Source organism: Pseudochaenichthys georgianus, chromosome 21 (genome assembly GCF_902827115.2).
Source record: "Pseudochaenichthys georgianus chromosome 21, fPseGeo1.2, whole genome shotgun sequence".
Lineage (NCBI taxonomy): Eukaryota > Metazoa > Chordata > Actinopteri > Perciformes > Channichthyidae > Pseudochaenichthys > Pseudochaenichthys georgianus.
Genome location: NC_047523.1, coordinates 31,550,718 through 31,573,826, shown reverse-complemented (window position 1 = coordinate 31,573,826; position 23,109 = coordinate 31,550,718). Strand labels below are relative to the sequence as shown.

The 23,109-nt window shown below is 37.6% G+C and overlaps 2 protein-coding genes across 8 annotated transcripts in view; one reads left to right on the top strand and one right to left on the bottom strand.

The window, feature by feature from the left end:
* Positions 1 to 87: 87 nt before the first annotated feature.
* Positions 88 to 14,773, bottom strand: scel (sciellin). 3 transcript variants are annotated; one of them, XM_034109685.1, is made up of 25 exons: positions 14,456 to 14,773; positions 12,356 to 12,472; positions 7,310 to 7,345; positions 6,366 to 6,426; positions 6,090 to 6,152; positions 5,924 to 5,977; positions 5,756 to 5,788; positions 5,569 to 5,607; positions 5,435 to 5,473; positions 5,159 to 5,230; positions 5,002 to 5,070; positions 4,509 to 4,580; positions 4,335 to 4,403; positions 4,186 to 4,242; positions 3,367 to 3,435; positions 3,206 to 3,259; positions 3,078 to 3,119; positions 2,913 to 2,987; positions 2,209 to 2,277; positions 2,018 to 2,068; positions 1,873 to 1,935; positions 1,694 to 1,762; positions 1,109 to 1,217; positions 581 to 683; positions 88 to 470 (listed from the first exon to the last, which is right to left on the bottom strand). In XM_034109685.1, exons 2-25 carry the CDS (start codon positions 12,447 to 12,449, stop codon positions 454 to 456), a joined length of 1,479 nt encoding a protein of 492 aa, XP_033965576.1. In that variant the 5' UTR covers positions 12,450 to 12,472; positions 14,456 to 14,773; the 3' UTR covers positions 88 to 453. The 3 variants fall into 3 exon arrangements, with proteins under 3 accessions (XP_033965576.1, XP_033965577.1, XP_033965578.1); XM_034109686.1 differs by having other exon boundaries at positions 5,435 to 5,470; XM_034109687.1 differs by lacking the exons at positions 12,356 to 12,472; positions 14,456 to 14,773 and adding an exon at positions 10,060 to 10,177.
* mycbp2 (MYC binding protein 2) overlaps positions 13,341 to 23,109 on the top strand; it is a 74,699-nt gene continuing 64,930 nt past the window's right edge. For all 5 annotated transcript variants that reach the window (XM_034109682.2, XM_034109677.2, XM_034109684.2 and 2 more), the window contains exons 1-2: positions 13,341 to 14,042; positions 15,949 to 16,024. In XM_034109682.2, coding sequence (XP_033965573.1) covers positions 13,771 to 14,042; positions 15,949 to 16,024 — 348 coding nt within the window. In that variant the 5' untranslated portion in view covers positions 13,341 to 13,770. The remainder of the gene's footprint in view (positions 14,043 to 15,948; positions 16,025 to 23,109) is intronic.

Here is a 23,109-nt window from a genome sequence, read left to right as displayed (position 1 = left end):
ATATAAAGAATAAAAGAGTAAATATTGATATGAACAACAAACAGGGCAGCTAAACAACAAAGTCATTGAGACATTACTATACAAAGCTATATATTGATTGTCTTTATTGCACACAGAAAAAGACCCCGGCCCTAAATATTGCATTATCTTATTTCATGTTTCACACAAGAGTCTGCTTAAAGGCTGCAGAGAATTTAAATTTGTGAAAGTACAGAGGCAGCAATATCACAATGTCAACAATATAGTAACAGCTAGCTGCAAGTACATGTTACTAAAAAAGGTATATTCAATATGTAACTGTCATTTGTCAAAACACCAAGATAAAGCTTTGATCAGCTTGTAAAAACTAAAAACACAAGATCCCACATCACCAAAAAGGTATTGATTAACAGCAATATATCTTTCTCTTTAAATCATAGATGCTTCATCTCCAGGGAAGGCTTAGGGGAAAATTCAGCGACGCCATTTTTCTGTAGAGTCAAAAAAATAAAATAACGTTTAAATCAAGAAAAACAAAAAACACACATTTTTCATTTATGTCCATTAATTTACACTTATATTTATGCATTTATTTGTTTACCTCTGGTGACATCGAAGCAGTTTTCACAGTGCACCATGTGTTTGTAGATCCACATGCTGTCCCCAGCTTTCATATGGCCCATATTGCTGTTACACACCTCGCACTGCCAAAGCACACACGATTAAATACACACACGCTCAACAGTCAGCTGCACAATACCTGTTAGCCGAGAAGAACACTTACTCATGCATTGCACTTAAGTATCATTTTGCTGTACTTTACCTAAGTATTCCCATTTGAAGCAGATTTAAAATCCCCTAAACCTCAGAAGGAGAATACTGTGCCTCATTCTCTGAAACATTACCAGCTGTAGTTGCAAATTAAACCCCTACAGGTGTTTCCAATTACTCTGCTGATTAGGCTGCTTGGCAGTTGGGAGGAACAATTCAGGTAATTACTACAAACTCTACTTCACAGAAGAAGTAGGAATGTATTTATTTTACTAGTATGAATTGCAACTCATACAGCATCTAAATACTTCTTCAAACACTGATTTTTCTCATTTTAATGGAATGTTATTCTACTCACTTTAAAGCAGGTGGTGTGGCAGTTGATCTTCATGTCATCCAGGACCATCTTGGCGTCACCAGTGAAGGGCTTACGGCAGTAGCTGCACAGGTCTTTCTCAAGCACCGTTCTATTGAAAAAATCATCATATATTTAAATAAAGTTGTTGACCTTGGATATACTGTCTCTGTCTTTGACCTATATATATGGTCCTAAAGATGTTTTGTCATCTAGTGCCACCAGCAGATTTATATCTTTGCACACAAATGTAGTAACATTAAAATTAGCATAATAGGGACCCTTTAAGACTATGCCTTACATAATACATTCCACCCATCACCATGTTAGCATTAAGCGTCTTTGAGCATTAGGAAATTAGAAAAATAAATAAATTAGGAAATTAGCATTAGGAAGTGCTATAAAAATCCCATGTATTTTTATTATTATTATTATTATTATTATTATCATTGTGAGCATGTTAGCATTGTGACATTTTGCTCATAGCACCACTGTGCCTATACAGCCTTGCAGGGCTATTAGTACATTTGTTCACTATTTTTTTGTGGACCTGCTGTTTCCAAGGTCTACAAAGAATGCACTTCCTACCTCTCAGGAGCTGCATACACACTCTTTGAGGAGGATGAGTAGACTGAATCTGTCATGTCATCTGACCTGCTGTGAGAATACAGTAACACTAATATCAGTTTCCATAACAGTCTTACTTTACTTTACTCCCATATCATGTGTGTACAACAATATTAAACATGTTTAATTTCATGAAATACCTGTTGCTCCTGTATGTTTTGGGGGAGTAGGAGGTTGGACTGGAGATACTGGTGTACTCATAACTGTAGGAAAACAAAATGAACCATAGATAAGTAATATTTTTAACTCACTGTACATGCAGAGATAGTTTTCTCTGCTTCCTACCTGGAGTTTGGTTTGGAGTAAGAGAAGGTTTTGTCGCTGCTGTAGTCGTCACTGTGTGTGCAAACACAGAACAGATAAGGGATGTAATAAAGACTGCAGCCACATTTCATCTGGTTGTATAGCATAGGCAAACCCTGCAATGGTTGTGTGTGTGTGGGTGTGAGAGATGTCGATAATAGTTTAATGATTACCTGGGTGTGCTGCTGATGGTGTAGGAGGAGGTGCGGGTGGAGGGAAGATCATCAGTGTACGCGCTGTAGCTGTGTGTCCAAGAGGAATATGAATGAGTTGCAAATGGTACACATTTCTTTATCTTGTACAAATTATCTTTATAATTTTATTAAAATGTAAATATTATACTATTTATTCTAATGTAATCTCTTTCAATAAACCTTGTTACTTCTTGACCTATTAATTAATGACATTTACATCAGACCCAGCTGTACTTTGTCTTGATGTTCAATAGCAAACAACAATAAATGATGATGTCTTGATGTGTATAAACAGGAAAACGTACACATGCCATGATCTCTGACATAAACTAAAATGTCATCTTTCTATAAAGGACATGAAATCAGTGGATACTCTGATATTGCTGCTAGTGTAAACGCTAATTTAAATTTAGCAATTACATTAAAAGTAAGAAAAACGTTAACAGAATTTAAATATTGTTTGCTCTTTTTTCCATTTTTTAAAGTAGTCTATTTTAATGAACATTGCCTTTTTTCAGACATTGTGAATGTAAAATGAGATTGAGTAATTAGTATTATTAGAAAAACTAGATATTTTTATTTATTTATTGAAAACTACATATAATACACAAAATGATCTAATCTGGTTTGGTTACAACCAATCTTAATTCACTTAATTCAGGTTATTCACTGAGGCATCTCACCTGGAAGAAGAAGACAGACTGGATGCATTTGTGATGGATTTAGGCAAGAGGGTGCCGTACAGGTCATCCTCGGCACTGTAGAGAAAAAATACACACCAATATATGAGTTTGAAATCCTTTTTTTATTTAAAAAAATAAAAAGATATTGAAGGATGTCGATCTTACGAGGCGGAACTCCTTGTCGTGGTGGTAGCTTTAGTATCATTTCTGAAAAAAAAGACAAATGATTGTTATCAGACTGACTGGTATTTATTGTATAGTCAGTTTGTTAAAGCTGTGCTGCAGTTACTCACCCATTGCTGCTGCTTCTCACTGTCACATACTCAGTGCTGGAGATAGTTCTTTCGCTGTAAAGAGGAAACCTCCATTACAATATATAGTTTTTGAATATTTCATATTTTTCCTTTTCCTTCTCCATATAATTCATTTTCTAGTTTTATTTTGGGAATATCACCTGTCTGAGGATGAGTAATCATCCTTGATCTTCGAGGGGATGAGTGTGTCAAACAGATTGTCCTCAGCACTGCACAGAAATACAGGTTAAGTTGTAGGTGATGTAAAAATGTAAGCATATTAATTGGAAAATGGGAGCTTTACACCTCTTATTAAATCATCTAAGTTATGTTTTCTTGTAAAATCTACTTAGTCTTACTTTAATAAAAAAATATGGAAGGGTAATATTACCTAAAAATTCATTATTATATCTATCTATTCTTATCTTCGCTCTAAGGCACAAAGACACACTGAAAGGGGAACAGGCATTGCAAGACCACAATGTACACTCACACCATTCACACGCCCACTGACCATCTGGGCCTTAAATAAGCCTTCGTGTCTCATGTGCATGGAGCTAAATCTTTATTATGTATAGGTTCAGTGCAATACAGTATATAAAGGATATCCCTAAAGAGGTCATGTTTTAGAAGCATAGGGCTAACATGTGTCTATGTTCTACTTTTCGTCAACAAATCCCATGAAACAAAGTACTTTATGACTTTTCTACCCTGTCTTTTGCACTCAACCCCTAGTCCATTTGTTCCAATTGAAGATGTACATATATTTTTAATTTATTAGAAAAGTCTCAGTCATTTCCTTTACTGTCATATTAGAAGACATTACTCTAATGGGAACAAATGGTGCATTTGTATAAGGACTGTTTTTAAGAGGAAGACATTTCGTTTTTTGACATTTTCTTCTGACTAACTTGAATATAAAGTTACCAAAATAATACACAGCCTCCCCTGCATTGCACACACTATGGTTTGAAACTCACTCAGTGTCAGCGCTGCTTCTCACTGTCACAGTCTGAACCGTGGAGACAGTCTTTGTGCTGCAAAGAAAAAACCAAGTATGTAGTTACTGAAGGCCTGGCGTCATTATCAACGTGATTTATTTTCTAGGTCTTATGTATGAAAATATCACCTGTCTGTGGGAGAGTTAATGTCCTTGATCTTCGAGGGGATGAGTGTGTCAAAAAGCTTGTCCTCAGCACTGTACAGAAATACAGTTTAAGTTATAAGTAATGTAAAGATTTAAATGATATTATGATTTAATAATACTTTTTTTACGAGTGTCCATTATGCGCCAACATCTTACTCGTTGCTGCTGCTAATGGTTCTTTCAGTCACTCTGGTTGTCTTTGTTGGTGAGTAGGTCGAGTATAGTGTCCTGTGTGAAAATATAGTTCATTTGCTCAAGTATTGTAGTTGAGTTCACGTTTGAATTTGTACTTTACTTGTGCATTTCTACAAATGTTATACATTAACTAAAGATATTGCACTTTTCACCTAGCTATTTATCTGAAAACTACAGTTACTTGTGACCTTTTAGATTAATTCACATTAAAACATTGGATACATTTATAAAATACAACATATTGTCAAAGATTGAATGAGTGATACCTATAATTTGGACATTTAGAGGCCCAAGTGGATAAGATGATTATATATTTCACCACATTTACCAAAACATAGAGAAGAGTCAATAGATGAAAAAACATGTGTGCAACAGTTTAGTCATTTTTTGTTAACCTACGAATATGATTATGAGTACTTAGACCACCATTGATTATATTGAAGTATATTTTTACTCTTTGCTTGTATTCTTGACCCTCTGACTGAATGTCTCAGTCATGGTGGGACTCTTAAGCACAGGGGATCTGGAAGAAAAAACCGGAGTTGTCATCAAACAGACACAGAATCAGTGTGTGATAAATTGAAACATCTTAATGATTTTTGATTCCCTACTTAAGACTCTGGGTGGCGGTGAAGGTGGTCTCAGTGGTTGTGCCATCCTTGCTGACCGAGGAGGTCCTTGAGCTTAAGGTGGAGTAATAAAAAACAAATTAACAAATACTCAGGTAATCTTTCCTGTGGTTTGGTTAGTAGCAAGTGTTAGTACCTTGTATTAGGTTTCCCTATAACAGTTTTGGATGTAGTTCTATTGTGATATGATAAACAAAATGACACATAATGTACTCTGTCGTTGCTGCTTTTTGTGCAATAGACTGAAGCTTTACATACCTGATGGGAGAGTCGGACTTCGGAGATGAGTATGTGCTGCTACAAAGAAGCAGAATGTTAGGATAACTTCATACTAATATAACAAAAAAGAAGCTAGATATTGCACCATTTGTTGTTTTATCATGAAAATGTACCTTTTTGAGTAGGAGGATGTCTTTCTGGAGGGGAGGGTGCTGGTTAAAGAGATGCATTGTTAAGCAACAGTTTGGTTAAAATGACTCAAAGTGCCTGGACACAAATAAAGGATTTCAGCACAAATTAACAGGCACTGTGTGTCTGCAGAGAAAAACAACTATAAATGAGTATAAATACGGTACTAACCTGCTGCTCGTCTTATCCTGACTTCCGGTAAATCTACAATGACAGAATCACAATCAAAGCTATTTTCTGTTGTTTGATGTTTTTCAAAAACAACTGCTAACACGACGTTTATTTTAAATCTACAAACATATGAAATTTGTTGAAATTATTTTTTTGTTAATATCGTACCTCTTGCTGAGCGCCTGCACAGATGTTGAAGTTTTTGTAGTTGTGGTGGCTGGACTGTGAGCAAAGGACAATGAAGGATGTAAATAGACTAAGGGCTCATTTTTACATTACACCCAGCTGCTGTGTGTGCGACCCTTATTGAGTAAATATTTAAATGTTGTTTTACCCCACAGAAGTCTCATCGGTTTTGACCTGGCTTAGAACAGTTTTGCCAAAGTTTGGATCTCGGCTGAAGGAGGGAAAAAAAGATCACAAGTTAATTCATTTATACTACCAGAGACGACTCATCACTGTGTCTTGCAAAAGGAATGTAGAAAGAGATTTTTTTTTTTTTTTTAGACAAAGGTAGACTTGAACTACCAGTCACACCCAACAGCTATGGCATTGTGTGGGTTTGCCAGTTTGGAATGTTTGATTTGTTCACTATGTTTTCATGACTCACTCGACAGCTTCATCCTCATCGTCCACTTTTCTGATCCAGCTGTTGTCTTTCAGCAGAGAGGCTGAAAACAAAAAAGACTTGAGTGTCTCCAACTCACATTTTCAAGGAAGTTAGACATATTTTGAGCAGGTAAAAACTGAAATTAATACGAAAGTGCCTGTTAGTGAAGCTCATACGGTATTCTTTTTTGACAATGTACACATAATATTACACTCAGGTGGCTTTGAACGTACTGTTTGATGCAGATACTTCAGAAACTGATGATGATGAGGCTGATACATATGCAATGTGTTTTAAAGTGTTCAGAATCATCTTGCATTGGAATGGACAGAAAGTATGACATGTAATTAAGTATTTTTGATTGCCAATGATTCGCATTTGGAGTAAAATCCACAATTAAAGTATTTTTTTGTGTTTGAAATATAATTTGGTTGTGAATGGGTTCATCATTGTTCTTCATTGTCAGGCCTTTCAGTTCAGCGTCAAGAATATGTTGATATTTGGCATTTTCTCTCATCTCTTATAGCCTACTGTTTTTAATCAATCTTCATATATTTAATTTTATTTAATTATATGACTTATTTTGATCCTGTGCATTAGTCTAGAGTTACGTTTACTGTCTAATTATCAGCTTGTTCAGTCATCAGTAATGCACTTACATTACATATATAAAGGGCTAATTTAATTTTCAATATTTAAAGAACAGGCGTATTATTCTTATGGCTGTGAATGTGCAATAAATAATAACAATAAAAGGAAAATATGAAATAAGAAATAGAGGAAAATATATTACGGATTAAATAAATCAATTTGAATACAATTAATATTACAGTTGTAGAATAGTTGGATTAACATAATTTGACAAATGTAACCTTTGGATATTGACATTACAATGTGTTTTTTAGTTTTCTGTATTTTATTTATTTATATTTCTTAATACTTACGCGTCTTGTATGCTGAATACGCGCTCATTTTGTAACCTGTGTGTGAAAAAACAAGGAAATTCATCACATAATGAAACCACATTGGCCACTAGATGGTACTCTGGAATAACGTCTGACCTGAGATCACTACATGAATTTAACAATCAAAGCTATTACTTATGTCTTTGTTCTCCTTACTGTATGTGCACTTTCTCACCATGCCTGATATATTTCAGTTTTGCTCAACCCTAAACTCACAGATTGAGCCCAAACTGGTTTGTCTTGATCTGTGTCCACCTGCCCTTTATAACACACCTTTTTCAAACACAGTATTGTCGGCAAAACAGAAGGGCGTACCAGTATCATTCCATTAGCTATTTGTGATAAGATCACGCCCTGTTAACTAAATGCACTACAGAGCACAAACAAATCTATATCAGGAACAATTAGGCAGATATCCACAGCTGGGAGCAGTGTTGGGAAAGTTCACTTTCTACATGAACTAGTTCAGTTCACAGTTCACATATTTTAAAATGAACTAGTTCAGTTCATAGTTCATAATTCAAAATGTTGAACTAAAGTTCATGGTTTCAAAAATGAACTAATTTATAGTTTATAGTTCTTTTTTCAATACGTTGCTGCGAGCTATTATTTGTCTCCTGTACGATGTTAATGGGCCATTGCAATGTTTACAATATCCTCAGAGGGCCGTACAAGTTATTGACCTCTGCTTAAAAAAACTAAAATCACAGCCCATTCATTTCATTCTGTGCAAAGAAAAAGCAACCTCCTAATCCAGATATCTCACCATGACTCGCGTATGCATGCACGTGCAGGGTGTGGCGTGACCACCAACACAGAAAGATATGGACACAAGATTTGTGCAAATGTATTTAGTTTCCTATCCATGTGAACATGGTTTAAGTGGGGGGGACCTAACCTCCTCTAGAGGGGTCCGGGGGGCATGCTCCCCTGGGAAGATTTGTTGCACTTTGAGAGCAACATTAGGAGATCTATGGACACATCTCTCAACACCCAAACACAACTGTAAGCAGATTTTCTTTTAATGTATGGATATTTGACAAATCACTACCCTTTCAAACTGTATTCTTCTTTATTAATAACTGTCATATAGTATTTTATACCTGTTTACTTTATTCTCTTATTTTTTTTATAACTTTAAAAATGATCATATAAAGATGTGCCTTTACCTCACTGGTTGTAGACAAAGCTTTTTATATTCGTTAGCATAGCTAGCTTACCAGATGCTAATGATAACAACACAGTTATTGACTGTCTGATCAGAATGACAGATGAGCAGATCGCCACTGGGCTTTCAACTAAAGACACAGACACGCAGAAACTGCGGCATGTGTATGGACTTATCGGTACTGCAATTTCTGAAGTGCTGGAGTGGCGTTCTGGTGCTCTCCGTCAGAACTGCACCCCTGTCAGTCGAGACATATACCACGTGATGACACGTTAGGCTCGTGTTGTGTTCAAGGACCCTGACCTTGGCCAGGAAAAACAGCCACTCGCTTGTTTAATTTTTTTGCGGTCTAGATTTCTTTCATTTTTTTATTTTTTGCGTGTGTTTATAAATTACCTCGAGGGCCGTAACAAATTGTCTCGCGGGCCGTATACGGACGGAGGCCGGAGGTTCCCCACCCCTGCCATAGAGTCTCACTCTGAGCGAGTGCTGCTGCAGCTGCTCTCGGCTTCGTCCATACTAATTCATTCATTCATTCATTCAATGCTCGCCGGTTCCGCGGTTCCACATTGTTTGTTGTGAGGAGTCTGATATATTTAGTATATTTATATTTTAGTGCGACAGCCAGGGGTGACAGGCGCGTACGCGTCACAGGCAGCTTGCTGTTGCCAGATTGGGTGGTTTTCCGCATTATTTTGAAGCCTGTTTACGGTGTGTTTTAACTGGGTTTTCGGCTGAAAGGCATATGAAATCTGGCACACTTTTGAACGCCGTTATAATACAGTGCTGAGAATGAACGCACTTTTGAACGCCGTTATACAGCGCTGAGAATGAACGCGTTCTCAATTACGTTCATCTAGCGGAAATACAGTACGTTCAGTTCACGTTCGCCCAAAATATGAACGCGTTCATGAACGATCGTTCATTGAACGCGTTCAGGTACATCACTGGCTGGGAGGGTGGTTATACTGGTTATACTGGTTACACACTGGTACTTAAATGACTATTTTAGTGTATTTCTACAAGATGCTTTAAATATTTGTGTCCCTATAAAATATGACTACTATACTGTTACTATATAATAGTGTGTAGCAGATCTGATACAATATCTCAAAGTAGTTAGCGTTGACTGAAAGCTCTGTCAAGACTGAACATGTCTGTACCAACTCTACAGGTTAGTAGGAAAAATATGCAAATCATTCATGTTTGCTGAGCACCATCACTTTTCTCTGTAAACGTTTGATCTTAAGCAAAAACAGCTAAAACATAAATTCAATAAAAGAGTGTGTATGTGTGTGTGTGTGCGATATGTCCCTATAATGAGTCAATATACTTAAAGTCACTTAAGAATTACATCATTACATAGTTACAATATGTTTTCTGCTTCTATTTTCCAGGACCATTACACCCTAGTATTAAACATCGGGTCTCACAGAACTCCTAAAATCATTCCCTTTTTTTCTAAGCAATTTCTTTTCCTATGTCTTACATTTCATTACACAAGAATACTACTGTAAACTGGCAACTGACAAAAGATTATTAAAAGAGACTGGGTACGTACCTTCACTGATGCCTAGTTGGACAGATATAGTAAACTCTTACTGTATCTCAGCTGTAATCACCTGTCTATTACTTGACAGTTTGCACGCCTTGTCATTCCTTGAGCTTTTAACCTTAAGGGAGGAGATTATGAGGCCACCCAAGGGTGTGGCTTTAGACGACAGTCAAAGAAAACGCTCTCTCTCTCACTCCAGATTTTTCTCTTTCTGTCATCGCCGTCTCTACCTTAATAATTGTTCCGTTGGCAATCGTCAGAAACAAATTGATTGGGTGGAGTGCTGAAGGACTTGAAATTCTACTTAGAATTCGAGGAAGTAGAACTGCAATGTGGGTGTGGAAGTGTGTGCCTCTTTAACCTTCAATAACTTTGATGTGATTTGTAATGGGATTTTACGAGACACTATTAAATAATGTCCTATTTGAAAGATTTGATCCCTATTCACTGTGACATAAAGCAAGAAAAACTATAAAATATATTTATCTAAGGTCTAGATGTATGATTTACCTGTCCCCTTGAACTTTGAACTCAGAACAAAAGGCCCTCGTTTTAAATCAATGAGGGCTGACAATGGACTTTGCACTTTAAACATGTATGTTACTACAAGTACTGTAAGGAATGGTGGTTTTTACTGGGTTAGTATCAGATTATTAGATTAATAATTTATCACTCAGGTTTCGTAGTTGAAGTACTTACACCTTCACATACTGATCACAAAGGGACACAGCTGACGCCAGCACAGGTCTCACATAATGCACTGCAACTTTGATTAAAACTTCTATTAAATGTAATGTTTAATTACATCTATTAAAGAAGAGGCCTCTTTTCTGCTATCAAAGGGGAAGTTACGGGTTATGTAGGGTTACATGTAAATCCAAAATCATCAGGAGTATAAATAAAACTGAGTGACAATCAGACTGGAACTATAAATGCACTGTTGTCTGTGACAGTGCGTTTTATTATTGGGTGTGCCCTGTTGTGAATGATCAAAAGTATGAAAGGCACATAGCATGCAGAGGTGTGACAACATGATACTTAAGTGAACCCCTCCTAGTCACAGTGACAGAACGAAAGGAATGCAGACTACTCTGGAATGATCGATCTAGGTTAAATGTGAACAGGAAGAGAAAATAGTTAATAGAAAGACATTATCTGAATGAACAAGCATGAATGAAAATCACATTGTAAAGTGTTCATAATAATGACAACCACGCTTATTTTATTCTGAACTGAACTAGCAACATGCTCAGCTAATTTAATAAAAGGTAAACATTCAAAGTCAAATTTTGCAATTTGGTATAATTATCATTAAGAAAATGTTGGAAAGCGGTAAACTGTATTCTTTCAGTCAACAATAATTTCCTGCCTTATTTATGGAGGCACAAATTCAAGTGGGATTTACTGACACTGGATGGCGCTAGAGTTACAATGATGGAAATGACAATACAGGTTGTGCAACACTTTTAAAAAAGATAAATATTACAAGTTACCCAAGGATATATATCACATTAGGACTTTTTGTGTTAGGATAACTGATGACACACACTTAGTTCCAAGGACTTTTTCATTCAAGCCTTGCTTCCTAGATGTGTGAACACCATCTGAATTGCATGTCTGCCATCTCTTTTCATTCTTGTGACACTCATGCCTGAACTATGGCATAATCTTGGCCTAGATATCCCACCCTTCTGTGCTCTATCTGTCCCAACAGAATAGAGCACAGAACACCAGGGATTAAATAGCAGCCTCTGAATGTGAATGCATCCCTAGGCTACACAATTTGTAAGCCACATTTTTTAAACCTTCTATCTGAAAACCACTTAAAAAAGGAAATGTCTGCAGTTTGTGATTTACAATGGATCTTCATCATACACTTCAACTGAGCTGCTGTTCACTGCAATACGTCTTACTGAAATATTAATTGGACAATCCCTCAGTGTTATGATAGTAAATTCTTACGGTAAGAGTCAGTTGTCGTCACTGACACATGCTGTGCAATTGTGCTTTATAATGCTCTCTGGGTTGCTATGAGAAGAGAATGTAGACCGACCCCTCTCTTGTCATTGGGCCACTGAAAAAACCTGGCAACCAATAAAGCATCACTAGGGCCTGTGTAAATCTCTCTCTATGTATCTCTACCTCTCTCAATAAAGGTTTATGCACATCCACATGTACACACATTTGAAAGAGATGACATACACATAACACTTATTTAAATGTACTTGCTGAATACATGTTCTCAGCATAACATGGTTGCGACTGCAACATATTTTGCACATACCTGTGAAATGTGTCCTACCTGCACCAGTTTTGCTGTTTATTTTGGCCTTCACTGACATTCCGACTGATGTTATGTAACACGTAGTGTCTCCCAGTTTTCCCCAATGCAGCATTCCTGCTCCTCCTTGTGTTGCCCCTGTCAGAAGGTGAACATGTAAATATTACTATCATAATAATGTGCATGTTGCATTACGTAAGCACTTCAGTATACCCATGCATTTTGGGCATGTAAGGCATACACAAACTGACAGTGGATTTGTTATCTTGCCAAATGTGATCCACATCATGCATGTTTATAAAAAAAGGTTGTCTTTTGCTTTACAGTATGTAGAGAGAGCTACTGCAGCTGGGGCCTGATCAGTAAAGAAGTTCACTGTATAGCAAACATCTGATCAAAGCATGATTGCAGTCCTTGTTCGAAGCATAGGCTATTGAAATATATTTTCAATAAATACAGTTTAAGGTGCAAACTATGTCCGACATCAAATTGCAGCAACTGTTACGCAGTGGCCACAGGAGATATACATGCAATGCTAGTACACATGGTCCCAGCTGCTGAGGTAACAGTAGTTAATTGATTGTAAATGGTAAAAGCAGAGAAGAAATAATGAGCTATGAAGTCAAAGCAGTCTTAACTAAATAAAACACTATTTTTAAAGGTCAAACCCGAGCTTCAGCATTTTGTACGGACAACACAGCTTGTAATCGTCTTTAAAAGCATCTCAATGTGCCAATTTTAGATCAAACTGGGAGGGGCCCTGTATGGACATCTGCTAATTAAATGTCCAGCTTCTGACTGTGCTTACTCTGCAAAATAGTATGGTTCTGTTTTCTCTCTAAAAGGATCCATTTCACTTTCACAATTATCGATTTGGGTTCAAAATAATGAACTAAGCATTGGTATATGTATATACAGGGAGATAATTGTTCATATGATCACTAATATCATCGCCCAGTATAGTCGTATGAAAATATCCCGGCATGCTAGCGACGCAACACTCAGCCAGGGAGGGGAGGGATGATGGAGCTAAGATGGCAGCCCTACTGAGGGTGCTGCCTCTCTGGGGTCAAGAAATATTCAAGGAACGAATGAAACCGAAACACGAACAGGCAGTTTTTGGAAATTAACGGTGCCGTTTCTGCTGTTTTACTAGCACATGTATTATGGCTTGAGAAGATCTATTTTCGGGAGACAAGCACCGTGTTGACGCTGTGGCCGGGATAGGAAGACCGTAGCTGCACCACCAGATTGGCTACAATTTGCGCTTATAATAACCGGGAACCTTGGACGTTTAATTGTGGTATTTCTGCAACTTGGAACGGACAAATAATGTGACATGTGGCGGATTTGATGACAAGTGGATCGCATCTGATGGCTAGAAATTATCTAGCTGTGATATCTTTTGTGTAATATATGCATTGTTCTCCAAAACGATGATGTGTGCTGCTGCGGCAGCGGCCGCCGGTGGAGGGATTCTGCCCTCCTCATCGCCGTCGATGGGGCTGGGTGTCCGGGTCATATCTGGAGCAGGAGCCGAGCTCTCCACCATCGGTTCTGGGATGGGTTCTTGTCCGACAGCCGGAGCCCAGTCGGATTGTCGGACTCGGTACCAGCTTTTACTCTCAGGGCGAGCACTGGCTGAACGATACAGACGGATTTATACCACCGCTATTAATGATAAAGAGCAAGGGATAAATCAAGGACGGTGAGTGGTTACCGTAAAAATGTTTATCAGAGAGGCTGGTCTGTCATCTGTAGGGCTAGCTGTGCTAACTACCATAAGCTATCATTAACCCTTGCTTAGCGGTACTACAGTTCAACAACATATACACTTCTGTCAACAGTAATGCATGGCTCTTAAGCTAGACGGGTTATAGTCATACAAGTCATTGTTTTAACTTCAAACAACATGCCAGGAGCCCCATATTTTTGGTGCACCCTCTTGAAGGAGTCGGCTTGCTAGGTAGCATTTTGGCTCTGACTTCCCTAGCTTTATCAGAGCCAGCTAAGCTAACGTTACTTCACCCTTACTCCAGAGGTTTGCAGCCTAGGTGCTTTGGAGATTCTGTTTTCTTTAGTCATTGACACAATCTAATCGAAATTAAAATCCTTACTTACCTGGGTTAAACACGTTCAAAGATGTGCTCTATCGGCTTAGAGTTATATTCAAAACAAGCTAGCTGGCTAACTGTCATGACAGCAATTTGTTTAGAGCGATATAGCCATTGCCCAGCTAAATGTACACAAACGTCTTACACTTTCATGTTTTGTGAATCACTTTTAAACTTCCAAAGCTTGCGTTTTCACGATATGTTAAGATACTTAATCATTTATTATAATTTGATGTAGGCCCAACGGCGTCACTGTTTCGATTCCTAGCTCTGACGTTACTAACGATACAAAGCATTTCCCAGGTTATCCTCTTGTAAGCTAATTTTTTTCCAAGAAGCTTATAATAATAAGACATACAGCATATGGCCCTCCATACACCACGTTTGACGTGTATGGGTGAGGATGTTTGGGAGGTGGATGAACTCATTTGCTTTTCTAGCATTAGCGGGTAATACAGTTACGTCATTCAGGCAGTCAGTCAGGTTGTAGACAGAGTATCTGGATCATTGCAGCATCCTCCCTCACAAACTCAATTGTTTTTGTATCCCCCATCCCCCTCTCCATGTACAAAAACCGACTATATGCGTTTGAAACATACTGTCATAACCATCTCCTTCTGAATGTACAGCTCTATGCAAATGAGCAACAACAGTGTTTCAACCTCTTCATTATATTATTTTGAACTACCATCGTATTATACAACAATCTTTCTATTAATATGATGGTGGAAATGTTGCTTGCACATACCATTGTGAAATACCTACTATTGTAAACATCAGACATTTTGTCAGCCTTGTTTTACTTTGGTATTGTGTGTAGCCTGTCACTTTGTGATCAAAAGGTTGCAGAATGTTAATCTAAGTGTATATGATGGCAAGATATTAAACATCAATACTCAGTTGCACTATTCAGTAATATAACTAAACTATAATTAAACTCTTATTCCAGGCTTGACAAGATGCATTGCTTTTCTGTATTTAGTAGTTATGAATAATGATTACTAAATCATGCACAGCCTTTTCCTTTTTTAGTAGTACTGTAAATCTATTTTTGGTCCCTTACACTGGTCCTGGCAGCCTGATTCGTGAGGGGAACTTATCATGAAAAGCCAATGCAAATTTGGTTCAAAAGCTTAAAAGAAGACATTTCCACAAACAAAATTGTGCTTGTTTTGAGGCTTTGTTAAAATGAGTGGCACTGAACCTTGTGACTCCTGCTACATATGTCTGATAGTGAAGAAGGGAACACACTTGCTAGTTTCTTAAAATATAAGCTGAAGGTGTGGTTACTATAAAAGACATCTGACATTAATTCAACATTTTGACAGCTAGTCTACACAGTAAACAATGAATGTTTGTTTTTCTGGCTTAAAGAATAATTGTGTTGACTATTAGGTTTATGTCTAATTCTCCTTTCATCATATTTGTAATAAAGCTAATGAGATTTGTAATATGTGATGCTGTATTTTGCAATACTGAGCAACCACTGTGTACTTTCAGGGGAAAGAAGGCTTTGAGTAAGAAGAAACTGAAGAGGCGACAGAAGGTCAAGTCAAAAGTAAAATCAAGAACAAAGGTAAGATCACAATTGTTTTTATTGCACGTGTTCCTTAATGTAAGGCTAATATTGATGTTTTTATATTTGAATTGTACAAATTAATATGTTCAGAGATGTTTTCTTTATTTAACCATTCCAATTATACATTATTAAATAATTGTAGTCTTTAAATAAATACATAATACTTAACATCACACAATGTTAATCATAAAAAAGTGCAATAAAATAGGGCATAGTCATGCCCTAATTTAGTTAAGTCAAGACAAAACTGAAATTAAACAGAACAACTCTAGGAAGAACACACAGTGACTGGACAGTTATCAACATTATGTAGGATAAGAGGAAACAAGGAGGTGTTAATTGTCATGTGTGCATGTGTATTTCACAAAGTCAGTAGGGATGGGGTTTAACAAGGGAGGGCAGCAGAAATAAATAAAATAAATAATAAAAATGAAAAACATCATAACAATGATAATAATAATAATGACTAGTTCCATGTAAAGCATTTTAATGAATACATACATTTAGTATTGAACATTTTCTCTTTATATTAATGTGATCAACATGATTGACGGTTTTAATTTTCATCCGTCACAGCCTCAGGTATGGATCTACTGAATTAAATTAACATTTGGAGAGGACACGATAAAAGATAATGTTATATTCTCTGAAATCTTGAATGTAGCTATTGGCAATAGGTTGATTATTCAATCAACAGAAAAACAATCGGCAACTACTTTGCTCAATGATAAATTGTTTAAGTAATTTAAGCAAAAATATCAGAAGCAGTTTTCAACCTCTTTTCTGGCATTTTATAGAATAATTCCCTATTTTTTTGGAAATATAATCAGAGGAAAACTCTATTATGAAAAAAAAAATTAGTTGCAGCCCTGATCCTGGAGGTGTTTGGCAGTAAAATGTTTTGTCAGTGGCGGAGGCTGGTCAGATGCCACGGAGACCATCCACACATGACGTTTTAGAGGTGGATGGGCATACAGCGAGTCACATGGGAGTGGCTCTGGTTTGTGCATGGTGGCTTGTTGCCGAGCGACCTAATGTGTGCCACATCTCCACGGCAACAGTTGCCTGCCTCCATCTCCTCCGTCCAAATAGAAAGCATTAGCTGTATCACTGGAGGTGTTTTTGTTTATGTTTTAGATTTTGCATTGACAGCATGTATAAACTACTACACATATAATCCTGTTAGATTATGTTGACACATTTCCTTGCTATACTTCTCTGAAAAGAGAGGGAGAGCTGGCTTTGTGGTTGGTCTGTAATATTGTTAGCCAGCATTTGGATTTAATTTTATTACACTTTTTTTTGCCAGTTACTTGGCAGGCAAAGGCAAGACAGATCTATTTAATGTGATAGTAGCAGGGAAGGATGGAGGCTCTAATGCCTTGTCATCCTTCACCTCAAAACTCCATCAGACAGGAAATCCAACGTAGAGAAGGCTGCACAGTTTAAGTTCTCTTCAGGTTGACTTGTTTGGTGAGTTGATGTCATGGAACAGCAGAAGATCTTCTATAGAGACAGGGAATGGAAAAAGCAGGCAGGCATAAATACGTGGGTAGTTACACAGACAGTCCTGCTGTATTTGTTTGTGTTGTGTGTCACGTCGGGATAGTCAGACAAGAAAACGAGTGGTTTGAAAGAGCCTCTTCCTCCCCTTTGTCTGCTTCTGTACTTATAAATATGTAACAGTGGAGTCCGAACCAAAGAAAAAGCATAAACACTTATCATCCTAATGAAGAGGGTGATGTAACGTCTTGTGTACAAGCAGATGTGTGATGCGTATTTATCAAAAACTATAATTATATTCACTAGACCTACATTATGGTACAAAAGTATATAACTATTAGAAAACACCAGAAAACTATTCTGTTTGTAGAAATTGAATGTTGAGATTTATTTACATGTATCAACGACATGAATCATAAACCATGCTGTCATGTCTTTTCATATTAATCAGAGTATTCTTGTTGTAGTATCTTTGTTGTTGTAACTGACTTTTCTCAGCCGGTTATTCCTACAATATTAGTTTTAACAAAGGTTCGGCAGCTAAACCAGAGGTCATGATTTGAAAAAAAACAAACATAGAAATGTCTAACTGCCAACTAGTATGTGATTATATTCAATCCTGGAGCGTCAGTGTTCAAGGGGAGTGACCATCCGCAACATGATGTACTCATAACCTACGGATAATAAAAATGTAGCGTTGGTAACCCGAAATGGATATTACAAAGAACAATGGTGTTGTGTGGAAGTTAGATGGCAAAACAAATGAGTCAATCAAGTGCAATTCTAGCCTTTTAAATAAGAAACAGAAACTAGACGTAATAATTATGTGTATTGGTTGCGGAGATTATATTATTTGCAATTGTTAAGTATGAGGCCTCAATGCTAAAGGTTTGGCCTTAGTATTGGCATTGAAGTTTCACTCGAGTCAAGCATCTGTTTAACTGAAAGATAAATATGCGGCGATGTTTGGAAATCCCAGAAGGTTGTTTGACAAAATGTGAAGATATTTTTAAGTATACTCTTTTGACCATCTGGATGAACAATATTATGTCTGCAAATTATTTTTAACTTGTTTAAAAAAGCTGAATCTCCTAATCAAAACAAAGATGGTTGTTATGAGCATGGGTAGACATGATTTTAAGGTTACACCGTTTTTAAAGCCATAATGATGATATTGATTATAAGATCAGAATCATTATTTAAATGTTCTCATGTTGATACATTGCATATTATCTGAGACGGTGCACACTTACACTCACCGAGCTTGAGTCTCTGCTTCGGAAAATGGTACTGTTCTTCTTTTCCACCTTTTTTCCCATAAAGCCAGCAGTCTGAAATGTGGAGCTGTCTAAGTGCGGGCAGGGACTCTATTCAGCCTTCTCCAAAGCTTTTAGATGGCCATTAAATCATCAGTGAAGTGCAGACAGTAACACAAGAGACCATCAGATGAGCAGCGTGTTTGGACTATTAGTTGGGGCTAGTACAAAGTAAGAAGGAACCACGAAAACATCAGCAGGTCATTGGGCTTTGCTTAGTTGTGTCTGCCTTGGCTTATATGCATCATGACATTCCCTGAAGGTGCCACTTTCAATGACAACTTTCTCATGATTTGTTCAGTTTTAAATTGGGACCTGTCAGCTCTAGAGAAGCCTGTCACATCAAATGTGTACTCATGACGCCAGAACCCTGTCTGAGTTGCTTCAGGTTCTGTTCGCAAGATGTTGTGTAACAAATCTGAAATTGTTAACCCGAATTAGGCGTGGAGTAAGAGAGACATGGGTGGGTCTATCCATTAAATACTTCACTGGTACAGGTTTTCTACATGTTTAAATTTCTATTTGACGGAACAGACCAGGTTTTATGGATTAAAACTGAGTCATACATTGAATGTTTTAAATACGCCTTATTTGTTATGACTGTTTAATGGAAAATGTGCCTTGTGACAGTGTGTGTGAGTCCATGATCCTTCAATAGCCACTAAGTACATTTTATAATGTAACAACACTTCCCTTTTATAATACGAAAGTACATAACAATTTTAATAATATCATATTTGATCTCATGAATATCCGGTTAATTGGATGGACTTTTGCTTTACATTTTTGATATACCTAAAATACTTTAATCCTGTCTGTCACATTTAAAAACCTCAAAACACAGTTAGCAAAACATCTGTCTTTTGGTTACCATACCATGAAAACAACCCATTCGTTTTCCCAGAATATGCGATGTTAACACACTTCTAAAATGCTTACATTTTCTTTACAAGCTTACCTAATAGCAAAGTGATGTTTATTCCTGGTCTTTTTTACAAGTGCCTCCACACAGCCTGCCAGAATTGAAAGTCCAGCATTCAAAACCTTCAACAGTAGATAAACCATCTGCTTCTGCAGCTACAGCAGCTCAAAGCTATATTGAAACAGCTTCATAATTGTTGAGTTACTAGCTGAACAGATCATTGAAACATGAAGAAAGAGCTGCTATACTGAATTGTATAAAATAGATCAACCACAGCTGATTCCAATCTCAGTCGGAGACATAGGTTGAAGTTATTTTATTTAAAGGGGACTTATCATGCAAAATGCACTCTCGTAGGTCTTTATACATGAATATGTGTCCCCGGCAGAGGTTGCGCTAGACTTTTTCGCGACCGGTTGTCAATTTTAACTGATTTTAATATTTACTCACCAGCAGGTAGCAACAGAGGCTAATTGTATGTAACAGCCTGAACAAATACTAGAACAATATGCATCCAAAACATATTAACGTTTAAAAAAAGAACCGGTGTCGTTTTTCTGTTAAACGGAAAACCAAAAAACCGACGTTATTCAGTTTTTAAACCAAGGAAACCAAATCATGCGCCTTGGTGACTGGACGTCTCCTTCATAAAACTAATAAAAGGGGGAGTAATCGGGCAGTTCGATGTGTGTCGAGATGTGTGTAGAGGTGTCTGTGGGTAAGACAGTAGCCTGCAGTCACTCGCTGTTCTGATGAAGGTAAACACAGCGAAGGCGGTGCGTAAAAAGGCACTGCTCTCGGCGCGCTGGTGCTGCACTTCTCAGAGGCGGAGTTACACGTCCCGCTGCCTCCTGATGCTGCAGCCATTTCATGAAGTGAAGGAGGTTTTCCTTCTATAAAACAGCTGCAGGCAGCAGATACCGTGAGAGTCCCGGACATGAATTCATAGATCAAGACAGACTGGTTTACTCTCCTGTTTTGCGAATCCGGTTCTTAAACAAATAGCTCTACACCCCTGGCCGACATGTCCTTAAAATGAAGTCTGAGTTTGAAATATATCTCAAATAATGTATGCACTGCCATTTCCCCACATAAACATAAGTCTGCAATTACACGGTTGTCTCCTGTGCGCTCCTCTTCCTACTTGGCGCACCGGTAACTTTCTTGTGCGCACAAGAGGCTGAGACCAGGCTGAGCCGCCAAATCCCTCGGAACATCATAAAAGCCATTTTCAACGGTTATCTGGTGAAAGATTAACTAGGTTACTGGATGAAATAATATGACTGGTATAGGTGCAAAAATTAAACACTTTTTGAAAAAAACATTATGATAAAATATTTGCAGAATTATAAATATATAAAAATATTTATATATTTATAATTCTGCAAATATTACAATAAACTCACAGCTATTTCGCGGCCCGGCAGTAACACCTCCGCGGCCCGGTACCGGTCTGCGGTTGGGAACCCCTGTGATACATGACTGATACATATTTGAAATATTTCTGACGTCAGAAACGAGGAGCTCTGCCTATATGACAGCCACGGCCATTGCCGTTCGAAAGCGCTGGAGACGCTGTAGTACATATTCCAGGCCTGTGGGTGGCGCTGTAGTCTGCCACAAAAGCAGGGAAGAAGACTTCTCACAGATTCAGCCCGTGCAAAAACAGGGCTAAAAAAGAGCAAATAGAGCGAAATGAGGCATGGCTAAAATACATGATCTGTTTGGTATTTTGAAAAAAACCTTTGCAGACATGTTTTATATAGGAATGGCCCTACAATATGTTATCCAAATATAGCATGATAGGTCCACTTTAAATGGACATAAATGTACTGTAAAAAGGGGACTTTTGGGATTTATTTTTGTTCAATTTAAGTACAGAACGACATTGAGAAGCACAGAGAGCAAACAAATGAAGTCTAGATAAGGGAGATAAGTAGTTGTAGCCAAATTCTGAAGATTGATTAGATTAGAACAGGTACATCTTTGTGGTTTTTCTTTTACTGTTTTCAGACATTTGGAACCAAGGTCTGTTTGTTTTTTTATAATCTAAATGGTACCCTTTTTGCTCGTTTGGGCAAAAAACACATGGGGTTATTTTTGTCTCTTCTCCACTCTTTTATTTGCCCTCGTATCCCAAGAAGCCCGTTTGATCTTTCTTGCTTTATGTGTTTGAGTTAGTTCACCTTTTGTGAATTCTGTCCAGTCACAATTGTTTTCTGGCAGCCATGCAGGAGAGAAGTGGACAGTACTGCTGGATGAGACGGTTGCTAATATCCTCCCCACTGGTTTCAGCTGAGAATGAATGACCTTTCTCCCCAAATAGATGACATCACTCTTTGTGATTGCCAAAAGCGCACCACTGCAAGAGAGGCACAGTCGATCAATATGATTCTCTAGAGGTTGCCTCAGGACTGTAGTTAAAAATGCATTGCTTGGGTGGGATAGAGAAAGCTTATCAATTAGTTACTTTATCAAGTTTCTCTACGGAGCGCAGTTTCTCTGATCATCCTGACCGTTTAAATGTAAGCTTTGCTATAATGATTTTATTCTAAGTTTTCCTTTTGGCTTGTCTATCTCATTTACATCAGTGAGGGTAGACTTGAAATTAGAAACATATCCTAGTACAGTGTTTCCCCTAGGTTTACTGCCTTGGCAGGGTGCTGCTCGAAATAAAAATTCGAGGCACCCGATTTTTTTTTATCCTCTGGAGCAGAGAGAGGAGCTGTGGATTATTGTTATTGATATCGTACAGTAACAAAGTATTTGTACATTAAAAAGTAATACAGTTCAGTGTTACACTGTACTACTTTTATTCAAACTGTATTCCCTTCTTATCATCTAGCCTACATTTCTTCCTTTCATTGATACATTTAAATCACCTGACTACAGCATATAACATACCTGCTGCAACCCTGTGCTCAAAATCTTTCTCTATTGCTGGAGGCAGCTCCACCTCATTTGATCTCTTATATGAAAGCAATCGTGTCATACATGGCTAACGATACATTTTAAAAGGCAATTTGTTGAGTCACTGCCGCTAAATGCCGGTAGCATCAAGCTAGCAAATCTTGCATTTTAGCCTCACATCAACAGGTATAGACAGAACATCCAATTATCCTGAGCTAATTTACTGAATAAACCAACTCACATCTTCTGTCTTTTTTGTCACCCAACTCATTAGACTATTCTTCTGCTGGCGTTTCATTGTTGTTTTCTGTCAAATTCAATACTGTAGTTCAAAACCGCGGTACCTGCTCACCATCTGTGAGCTATTTTTAGAATGCGCACGTTGTCGCGTTCGCACGCGTCCACCTGGGCAGGCTGTGTGTCCTTCTCCC

Coding starts and splice junctions, on each gene's coding strand:
- scel (XM_034109685.1), bottom strand. CDS start 12,449: ATGCTGCATTGGGGAAAACTGGGAGACACTACGTGTTACATAACATCA. Junction 5,978..6,089: donor ACCGATGAGACTTCTGTGGG/GTAAAACAACAT, acceptor CTTTGCTCACAG/TCCAGCCACCACAACTACAA. Junction 684..1,108: donor GCCACACCACCTGCTTTAAA/GTGAGTAGAATA, acceptor GTGCTTTGGCAG/TGCGAGGTGTGTAACAGCAA.